The sequence below is a fragment of the Aspergillus nomiae genome, assembly GCF_001204775.2.
Source record: "Aspergillus nomiae NRRL 13137 chromosome Unknown contig00534, whole genome shotgun sequence".
Classification (NCBI taxonomy): Eukaryota; Fungi; Ascomycota; class Eurotiomycetes; order Eurotiales; family Aspergillaceae; genus Aspergillus; species Aspergillus nomiae.
The window spans coordinates 1-11,282 of record NW_015378589.1 but is presented as its reverse complement, the minus strand read 5'-3'; the positions used below and the strand labels follow the sequence as shown (position 1 = coordinate 11,282).

The 11,282-nt window shown below is 46.5% G+C and overlaps 2 protein-coding genes across 2 annotated transcripts; one reads left to right on the top strand and one right to left on the bottom strand.

Moving 5' to 3' along the window:
* Positions 1 to 496: 496 nt before the first annotated feature.
* ANOM_011037 (putative protein kinase Scy1) lies at positions 497 to 2,965 on the bottom strand (the record flags this gene model as incomplete). Its single annotated transcript, XM_015556293.1, has 1 exon — positions 497 to 2,965. One exon carries the CDS (start codon positions 2,963 to 2,965, stop codon positions 497 to 499), a length of 2,469 nt encoding a protein of 822 aa, XP_015401745.1.
* A 394-nt stretch (positions 2,966 to 3,359) lies between these two features.
* ANOM_011036 (branched-chain amino acid aminotransferase, cytosolic) lies at positions 3,360 to 5,474 on the top strand (the record flags this gene model as incomplete). Its single annotated transcript, XM_015556292.1, has 5 exons — positions 3,360 to 3,584; positions 3,806 to 4,091; positions 4,153 to 4,450; positions 4,497 to 5,195; positions 5,247 to 5,474. 5 exons carry the CDS (start codon positions 3,360 to 3,362, stop codon positions 5,257 to 5,259), a joined length of 1,521 nt encoding a protein of 506 aa, XP_015401744.1. The 3' UTR covers positions 5,260 to 5,474.
* Between the last annotated feature and the right edge of the window lie 5,808 nt (positions 5,475 to 11,282).

The following is an 11,282-nucleotide window of genomic DNA, read 5'->3' as shown; positions in this document are numbered from 1 at the left end:
CATGATTAGGCCTTGGCTAACACATTATATATGTCGGATAGCTCATGACTATGTACATATAATAACGAGAAAAAAAGAAAAGAAAATATGGGCACATGCCCTGTCATGTTTCTATCCTGGAAGAGACATAAACGTGAGAAGATCAAAGGAAGAGAAAGGTAGTTAAAGTAGAAAAAGACAGAGAGGGAGGTTAACCAACTGAGTTCTATAGTACTATAATATCATTCCACTCACAACAAACTTTCATACTTGTCAAGCCCCTGCTTTGCATTGCCTTGTAGTTGTGACACACTGTTATTCGAGAATGCATTCTGGGGAGTATTTATCCCCAAGGGGGATTTGTTTGCAGCTGCCAGACTGCCAGAGTTTGGGAAAGTCCCCAACGCAATATGAGAAGACGGAGGTGGAGGGATAGAAAACGCAGCGTAATTAGGGGTTGGTTGTACGCTTGGTCCAGACATGGAGGCACCAGAAGCCTTCATGTTAGCTACCGCCCCTAAGGATGGACCAGACACAGGATTCTGGCTATTCGGATAGCTTGGCGCATTCCAAGTATCAGGTGATGTTGCTTGCAAGGTGGGGAAGGCGGGCGTGGAGAGGATCGTTGCCTAGCGGTAGGCTCCAGCGAGGGAAACGAGTGTAAGTTATAATCAGGTGTAATGGAGCGCATACTGAGGCTTGAAGCACCCGACGGGGCATTGCCTCTGCCAGCCGATGCAGCCACATTTGTTGACCACGAGAATGCTGCGGGTGATTGCTTTTGAGCAGACGCCTCCTCCGAGAGCATACTGCTCCAGGGATCAGTATCCTTGGAGCTTGAAGCATCGGGACCCCGCCCAAGAACAAGGCGCTCAAAGTTATCTCTCGTAGAGTCCACATTAGATTGTGTTAAGCTATTGGGTATCTTCGAGGAACTTCCCGCGCCGTTTTGGAACCCACTTGAGTCTGTTCCCGAAGAGAGCTCCTGTAGTTTCTTCCTTTGTTCACGCTCGATCTTCAAAGATATGCTTTTAATAAGGTTCATAAATTCACCAAATTGATGCAAATTGAGAAGTGGTCCTAGGCTGAAGTTCCACAGGATTGGCAGGACCTCCAGAGCAAGGAATTCGGTATCAGCAATCGTGCCGATCTGTTGAAACACATGCAAGGCCGCCATCATGACAGCCGGCTCCTTCGTTTTGATCGCTTTAAGTGATGGGACGAGTTTTTCCTGGATCGTATACTTGTCCAAAATAGATGACCTGATCGGCTGTGAGTTGCCTTTCTGGACCAATCCAGACAAGTCATCTTCGACCGGCCCTCCTTCATTTAGAGAGCCACCACACAGCGCAGTGAATGCTTCCAGGCATCGTACTTTAATAGCAAGGCTGTTTGTTCGACTAAATGTAGAAGCGATTGGAGGGAAGACGTCGTTCTTGACGGTGCTAAAATCAAGTATTGGAAGGATGACAGGCAAGCATTTAATAGCCCCATCTACCAAGGAATGAGTAGGTGAGTCTAGACCTAGCCGGATTAGTGGCAAGATATCCTCTTTTAGCTCCTTTCCAGAGCAGTTGTCTGCCACGGTTTTCATGTGTTCAAGAACAACCATGAGGCCCGCATCTTTCTTAGAATCACGTTCATGAACAGCAGCTTTGTCCGTCGGAAACAGCTCTTTGATTCGAGGAATTACCTTCTCTGGGAGTGTACGACGTGCATTGGGAATGCGCTGGAGGATCGCAAAGATATTCTGCAAGATGAGGGGTAGGAGTTCACGGTCTTTCAGCTCGTCCAACAATATACCCAGCACTTTTCTTTCCAACACGGACACTGGAAATTCTGAGATAACCCGCTGCAGCCCGCGCATGAATTGCGATTTCTCATTCTGATTCTTAGCTGGCAAGGACTCCAAGAAACGGATCGTTGATACTAAAATGTTATCGAAATATTGTGATTGCTGGAATTCACGGGCATTCAAACGCTGCGCTGGTCGTCTAGTTATTAACCGGGGTAGTACGTGTGTAATGAGTTCCTTCGGAATGGTGCCCGAGCAAAGAAAATTATTGCCTTGTGATGGCGTCGTAGAGGGAGAGCTGAGTAATTTTCTGTATGAGTTGAGATTCGAATGAGCCTGGAGCGGAGAGACGTGCGGGGAATTATATAGAGCTACGATGATAATCCCAAGGGAGAACAGGTCCGCAGAAGTAGTTACATTGGAGTCCAATGCAAAGTCGGGTGACGTATAGTCCAGATTCAGTTGGACGGAGGGAGGGAGGCGAGGGTCCTGGTAAAGGACTTCTGACAAAGCTAAAGGTGGAAGAGAGGACCGAGAGTCTGTGGAGTTGGGTGGGCCGGCAAACCCAAGGCCTGATATCTTCCAGTCGGATTTGGCATTGATAAAGATGGCCTCGGGGTTAAGATTGCCGTGTACAAGACCCGCAGATTCGTGAAGGAACTCGAGGCCCTTGGCAACTTGCAAAAGTCCCTTTTGAATTTCTAGCTCATCAATCTCCAAATCTCGTCGCCTTCGGGTTCCGTCAGGTTCTTCTACCATGTAACGGCTAGGCCTCGAGCCCAACCTCGAATTGCTTTCTTGCGCATCTTTCTCTTGCAGGAGTCTAGCAAGAGAGGTGGTTATTTGTTCAGTCACAAACATGAGACCACCACCACGGGTTTCCTCCACGGGCTCTAGAACCTGGAGCACAGAGGGATGTCTGAGCCGTGTCAGGCTACCAGCTTCCCGTTTAAGTCGTTCAACGACATCCTCGTGCAATTTCTTTGCCGAAGAGGAGGAACGACCACCTAGACCGCTCGGGCGTGACTCGAGTGACTTCTTGTCAAAGATGAAAATGGAGGCCGAGGTGCCGGTGGACTTTTTCTTTCCATCATGAACTTTCCAAGGACCAGAGATCACTGCGGGTTGCGGAGAAATTTGATAATTGGCTGATATATTGGAACTAAACGATTTCAGAGCTGATGAAAACATGGTTCTCCCGCCGACAGCTTAAAAGCATAGAACCAAGCAGTATTCTGGGCGGAGTAGCCAAGAGCGATTGTTTTCTTGATTCGATGTGGCGATGGAGTGGTAAGAATGCCTCGCAAGTTGTGGTTCACGCAAGATGCCCTCCCGTGTATTAATCAGATATTGACTGTGCACTTTGAGTAACCATTGCACAGAAAGAGAAGGACGCTGATAAATAGCCAAAATCAAACGGGAAACGCGTGTTTGGTGCACCTCAGCCCTACACGTTATGCTTAATTATCCATCTCGAAACCTTCGGCCTAAGTATGCATACCTGATCTGCTGCCATCAGGACGGATATAATCACGTGATAAATGACGCTGTAACCAATGAATGATTGTGGAACGGTTCACAGCTCATGCTGATATCACGTGGCTCACAGCTCACAAATGGTACTGTAAAGGCTATTGCCGGCTATCTGCGAATTTTAACTCCGACCTCGGACGTCAGCCATGGATTGTCTGCCAATCGCTTTGGCCTGTTAATCAACAATATAAACAATCTCGCGGTCAACTTCTGTGAAAGTTACTTTGACGGCAGCCAACAATTAACAATTGCACTTTACATTTCCATCACTGGATTTGTATGACGGTTTTGCCATTCGAGATCGTGTGGGGCGCGTTTGTTTGGCTTCCGTATCAGTTCGGTTATCGCTGGAACTTCCGGAGTTGGACCTAGGGTCCGTGGGATACGACTCATTCATCTGTTAAAGGTAGCCCCTTCCGCCATTTAAACTCGCTTTCCTGCCCATACTCCTATCTTTCACCAACATCAATTTCTCCTTAGTAGTGACACGGTCGATAGACACTCTGCGAAACCATCCCCGTGAGTACCGCGGTTCTCAGTTTGCGGCGCGCAGGCATGAACTCGCTGCGTCAATTCGCTCGCCCCAAGGCGCTACAGAGCCTGGCCATCCCTCCGAAGCAGAGCTTCAGCGCAATTCGATTATGGCAGAGGCATTTCAGCAGTACTCCAGCTGTTGCTTCCCGGCTAGCTGGCATTGATCCTTCAAAGCTTACGGTTACCAAAACGAGCACCCCTAAAGAATTGACACCTGCTAAGGATCTCGTTTTTGGCAAAACCTTTACTGGTATGCGCAATCCAAGGAATTAGCCACATTTTGTGCCTATAGTAACGTGAATATCTCTTAGATCATATGCTTGCTATTGAATGGTCAGCATCCAATGGCTGGGATGCCCCTCGTATTGTCCCCTACCAAAACCTAAGCTTGGATCCCTCGGCTTGTGTGTTTCACTATGCTTTTGAATGCTTCGAAGGCATGAAGGCCTATAAAGACAACAATGGCCAAATTCGGCTGTTCCGTCCAGACAAGAACATGGAGCGCTTAAACAAGTCTTCATCGCGAATCGCTCTCCCTACCGTTGATGGTGAGGCTCTGACTCAATTGGTTGGGGAGCTCGTGAAGCTGGACAGCAGATTCATCCCTAGGTATGGTCATCGCTGACTCACCACGTATTTCAACTAATGGCAATAGTGCTCGGGGTTACTCACTCTACCTGCGGCCCACAATGATTGGCACGCAAAGTACCCTTGGGGTTGGACCACCAGGTTCTGCCCTTTTATTCGTCATCGCAAGCCCTGTTGGGCCTTATTACCCCACTGGTTTCAAAGCCATCTCTCTAGAGGCCACTGACTATGCTGTTCGAGCCTGGCCCGGTGGTGTTGGAGATAAGAAGCTGGGTGCTAACTACGCTCCGTGCATTGTTCCTCAACTGAGCGCAGCCTCCCGAGGCTTCCAGCAGAACTTGTGGCTTTTCGGTGAGGAAGAATACGTGACTGAGGTCGGAACTATGAACCTCTTTATTGCGTTGAAGAACAAGGAAACAGGGCAGAAGGAACTAGTCACTGCTCCTTTAGATGGGACCATTCTTGAAGGCGTGACCCGTGACTCTGTTTTGGGACTTGCCCGGGAAAGACTAGCACCAAAGGGCTGGACTGTGTCCGAGCGCAAGATTAGAATGTCTGAAGTTGCTGAGGCAGCAGACGAGGGTAGGCTGATTGAGGTGTTTGGATCTGGCACCGCAGCCATCGTAAGCCCTGTACGAAGCATCAGCTACAAAGGCAAGATGGTCGATTGCGGCTTGAAGGAAGATGAGGAAGCTGGCGAGATTGCTTCCCAGATGAAAAACTGGATTGAGGGAATCCAGTATGGTGATGAAGACCATAAGTGGAGGTAAGTCTGCTGTCGGATACATTCTCTATGATCTTATACTGACTTTACCAGCTACGTCCTGTAAATGAAGCCTCTGTCGCGCAAAATGGGCTACAAGTCGTTTAGAGTGTTTTACATGATTCTTTATGGGTATGGATAAGAGAAACGAATCGCAGTCTTGGGTTATATCACTGCTATAGTTTGGTTTGGCCATTTTTCAACTAGCATAAGCGCTATCTTGCATTATAACATAGCTTAAAACGAATATGCAGAAAGTCTAGCTATCTCGGTTTTGCAAAATTTGCTCTCTTCTATCCAGAAGGAGTACCCACCGCTCAATAGGTAAAAGCTACCTTGTGTGTCTGGTTGCAGTAACTGGTGAGTATCTTGGGAAGTCGACACCTGCTGAATCTGCCTCCACGAAAACTCTAGCAACCCGTGAATGGCGTCTGCAGATGTCCTCAAAGGGAAATGATCAACTGTGCAGCTACCACCTTGCGCTTGAACCAACAACTCGAAGACTCAGCCGTCATAGTATCGCGAATGACGACTTAGCCTATAAGAAGTTAGATCGTTGATCAGTGCCCTGCCATACTACAAGGTACTTTTTCGGTCAGCCTTTTTGGAGCCCCATGAACAGGGCGCCTGAAGAGCCATGTCACGGACCTTGTCAACCTAAGGCGTATCTCTACAGGGAAGTAATACGACGATCCCAACGGTCAATGATATAAATATAGTAACAGATAGTATTCCCATGTTGGAACGACAAATCCAGTGGAATAGGGATGTACTGTACAGTAGTATACTTGACCAATTGACCTGAGCGATATACACCCAATGTCAATGATTGACGATAGTATAGGCCGGTTTCTATCAGCGTTGAAAGATTTGAACCTCATTAATTTCCGTTATCCGTGACCCTTGAGTCTAGCCTAAGGGAGGCAAATTGTCAAATTACTGGTCCGGAGTATGGATGAGCGTGGCTCCAGTTCGTGCCTGAGGCACAATATCCGTCGCGGCCCCCAACAAAAACGAGGCGTGGCTGTAAGCCCAAAGCGGGTATGCATAAGGGGCCCAAGCTGAAGGGGGAGAATCCCCAGGCAGCCACGAGGAGATCCACAATGCACGCTACACGGCGTCCAGAACGGCGGCAAGATCCGCTCCCGCCCAATTAGTTCCAGTAATTCGTCCCCATTCATCTGACACGGGACAACAACGGCGGATAAGTCGATCAACACGCATCTGAATACTCCATACCAGGCTGATCACCATGGCGTTGTCAAGCCGTCACGAAGGCTGTGCTACACAGCGGGTTCCAGATACGATGGGGGAGGTGCAACACAGCAACACAGGATATTTAGTCAATTTGGCGGAGAGGGAATCCGATGGCAAGGCGGACTGGTAGGGAGGGATGCCGACGAAACCCGCAAGGCCTAATATTCATTCATTATCTTCTAAACCTGTCGACCACAGGCACGGAGATATGCGGCGCCGAATGTCGGGGTTTATTTTAGATCACCAACAGAATAATATTATTTCCTTCGTTCCTATGGGACTTGCCTGTTAGACTAATGCAGGTGTCATTCTCTGAGGAATTTACGAAAAGGTGTCATGTTATTAGCGGCAATCGGTGTTTCTCAAAACCCGTGGAGCTGAAGATTTCTCGTGTCTGACACCGAATATTATCGTTCTGAGTGTATATATTCTTTGATAAGGTACATTCCATTTGCTAGCTCTAGATGGCCATAGATCCCAGTAGGCATACTACAGTCGACTAGAACGAAGTCTGGCATAGCTATATTGAAATAATATTTAACTATGCCCTTAGAAATTTGACTGGTATGGACATATTAAACCCAAACGAATTCTTTCAGCGACGCCTGTTACTTATGCCATCAACTTGGTTGGGACAGCATTAACACGAAATAGTTCTAGATTGCTTTCCAGTTCGATAAAAACCTAACAGTCTAACCCTTCTTTTCCGCCCCGGGACAATTGATCCTCTACAATTGCAGAGCTCTTCAATGGACCACATGGTATATATGTTATACATTAAACGGAGTTCCGACACTCGGGCCATTCCAAGAGTACTCAGTAATAGTTGAAAATAATGAATCCCGAGTTTGTAACGCTCGCCTTTTCAGCCTTTTTTTTGTTTTGTTTTCTTTTACACATCGTACAAGGAATGCCATCCTGTGCTGATTCCACCACCCCTACCTTCAGCGAATGAAGTCAATTGACGTCGATTGCATCTCGGCGTATAACTTGCCCGACCCTATAAATTGAGATTGATACAGCAATCTATCCGGTAACCATGTCTCTTTCAACGAATCAAAAGGGAATGTATTAGCGAAATGCGAGCGGAGGTGGCAAGCTAAGTAAGACGCTCCTCTCGATCGAAGATGATGCATAAATTACTTCGCCGAAGGATCCATACCTGCGTAGACTTGGGGGCGGAACTACTACTCTCTATACAGTGGAGATTTCCACCGTTCATACTACTTAACTTTGCCCGTCAGATGTCAAGTCCGCCACCACGTGCGGTCACCTACGCCCGGGTAAGCAATTGGTGTTCGTAATCTTCTCGGGTGGCTCGGATAACCCTTAGGCTTATTCTGCCATTGTAAGCGGAGTAGTGGTGATGATGACCCTGCGTTAAATTAATAATGTATATACTATATAACTAACAACCAGGGGGCAGATTCTAGAATTAGACGGGCTATTGAAAAAAGCGACTGAAGGTAAAGAAATCATATAAAACAAGTATTTGATGCGAGGCAATTGCCGAGGGGTACTAAACGCCTGAATATGTATAATCACTGCCAGTTTTAGTGCAGATATATGTGTCACATATGTGCAGATAAAGGTAAGTGTCAACACGTATCATCACTGCCTGGGTATTTCATCATTGCTGGAAGGTTTAACAATTCGTCATCGTGAATATTGTCTCTTAAGATCCCGATCCTTGGAAATATGTTATGCAGGCTATTGCCGGGAGGAGGTTAGTCAAAGTAATTGACTCATAAGTATTGATCGGCACTGTGATGTTCTCCCGATGCACAATAACATACAACTCTGTTCTTTCTATTTTTTACTTTGTCGGGGGCCACGGGTCTAGCCAGAGTGGGGGAATAAGAGACGAGGTTACATACGATGGCGAGGAGTCATGAGGCGGGTGAGTATGAATGGATGCTTGTATGCAGGCCCAGACCCCACCACCACCAAGAAGATATCACTCTGCATGACGACCCAACTGGGACCAACCATGTGATTGGCGCGTGACCTCGAGGCATACATCCTGAAACAGACACTTAGCTGGTTTCCTATCCTCGCCAATGAGACACCGTTTCATCAGCCCTACACAAGGGGGGGCCCAGACTATGAGCTCGTATTACTCTGGAAGGGATAGATTCTTAGAGGAAACAAGAAACAAGAAAAAGTTGAGCCTCATAGTTGTTATCCCTCTAAATACCTCAGACTGGGGTGAACCCAAAAATAGACATTATCATATTGACGCATCCCCACACACACACCCATGGAAGAATTCTCTACCTTGCTTGACGCAACGAATTCCTTTCCAATCATCTTACTCTCGGAAAGAAAGAGGCGGTCGGGTTGATTTCAATCCCAGTAACGTATCAACGAGTAGAAACCTAATACAGCAAGAGTACTAGTTTCATGCAACTCGCCTAGTAGCTCTTTATCGCCCCCAAATATGATGGTATGTTTGGTAATCTGCCTTGCAGTTGAGCCTCGCACGGGTTATATTCAAGGTAGAGATCATTGCTAGCAACAGATGTAGTAAATAAGAGAGAAAAAGAAAAAAAATAGGAAAAAAAGAAATAGACACAGACAGACAGACAGAGGGAAGGAGGGAGAATGATTGGTAATATCATTATTCATTGTGTCCAAGACATAGGCAAAGCAACATTCCGCATTCTTACATATTGCCAGTTACCCATAGCTCTAACATAGCCTTACGCAGTTCTTCATGTTTATCAAGAGTCGTGTCGTTTTAGAATAAGAGGAGCGATATACAATTAGAGTACCCACGCCGCCATCCACTAGGTAAGGTGAGATCTTTATCCTTAGTGTGTTGCCAAGATCAAGGGGGTCTGTACAAACGTGGCAGAAATCGAGGCCGTGCACTCTTCCATGTTGGTTCAATCCACTTCAACATTCCTCAGAATTTGCCCGCTTCTGGTTTCGCGCTGTCGAGGAAGCATGTAGGAGGTCAATCGGAGGACGGGGAGTTGCCTAAATGCCTTTTCTGGAAACTGGTGCACCCGGGTGTGATTGGTCAAAAGGTATTCTACCCTAAAAACATCACAAGAGTTATCCAACTCCGGAGGGATATGCAGCCTGTCATGCAAATGAGTGGGTCGTACTAAGGTACATCCTAACTCGTATTGACAACAAATTTGTCATTGGTTAGAAATGGCGTGCAGTCAAAATACAATTATAGTAGTTTTAGGTTTCTTTTCTTTTCTTCCCCCCTCTTCTCCATGTATTTTACTTCCCCCTTCTATGCTTCTTTCTTGTTAAGGTACCCTAATAAAAGAGCATGTCCGGAGCAACGCTTGTATTCTAGCTAAAATAGTGGGATGGGGGCCGGCGGCTAATTTCTTTGACCTGGGAGGGATTTAGAACGGTGGTACTCCGGCCAAAGCAACTAGTCACAATGCCCGTAATTGAAGTTGGTCGATATCGATCTTGAGAATTTGTTATCCAACTCAAAGTACGGAGCACACACCAGTCCTATAGGGTAGGAGCATATTGAGGTTCTATCACGATACCGAAAAAGGTTTAGATCTGTTTCATATATATTTGTAGTATTGGAACCATGAAGTACTGCACTTAACCCCATTTGAAAGTTGAATATCGGGTCCAGATGACGAACTAAGAGAAGGATAGATGGACGCAGGAGATTCGAGTCTGCCAGAATAGGAACGCATGCAAGTCATCGGATGACTGACATCAAATAAAGACGCTTAAAATTATCTTTTAGTTAGTACAACCTGCACCTCTCGGTCTAAGAATAGGTAACCATGGGAGATAATGAGGATGAGAACGAGTTCAGTGATTCATTGTGTAACCATACTTTTTTTTTTTGGTCAATACAGGCATTACTGGTATATTACATACACATGGTCACTAAATGAAGGTGCAAATCTAGCCCCTTCCTGGGAAACAGCATCTTTCCCGTTTTCCTTTGGGGACAGAGAGCCACTGGGAAGCCACTTTGCTGCCCTAATCCAGGGAAAATTTTTGTCATTTGTAAAATACCTATTGTTATAATACAGTTATACTGTACATACAAGGACAACATCCATGTTGGACCCCAAAGTGCCCCGGGTAACATGCATGGAAGGAAAGTAAATCACCAAGAAAGGCCCCCATTAGCAATGCATGACTGTGCAACTTCCACTTTCCTTACTGATCTTTGTTGGCTCGCTCGTAAAAGATTTTGGTTAGGAAGGATATACGACTTTGGAAAACTGTCCGTGGTTACACTTGTTTCGAGGCTTTTTACTTTTCCTTTTTCCCTTTTTTTCTATACCTGCTGCAAGGTGAGGAATTCAGCGTGTCATTGAACTGCAGCATTGTCTATTTTTCGCACCCCAGACAGAGCAGAGTACAACCCAAAGAAGAGTTAGAAGGGCTGGGAAAAAAGAATCTGTGAAGATCTGCATTCTACATGATGTTGCTATTTATTATCAAGTTCCTTTTAGAATCTAACATGTCGGTGAATTGCAAGGCTCATTCATCAATACAGTTGGTAAACCGCCCCCTTCTTTGGAGAATGCAGCTTCAACCTTAGCGACATGCTGCTAATGCAATATCTGGAACCACATGGCCGATGATGGTGGACAAAGTCAAACCCGGGGGGCTGTTGGTTCAGCACAGCCTGATCTTCCTCTTTTTCCTTGGTTGTCAATTCCCCCCCCTCTCGGTCTTTTCGGTCATCGGAGGGCCCGCTTCAACAGCCTCACAACCTGGGATTCCGTCAGCCCGCCAACCATTTTGCGATGCAGCCCTGCACATCCGCGCATCCATTCGGGAAAAGTTCCCTACCAACACATGGTCAAGCCATGCATACTAATGGCT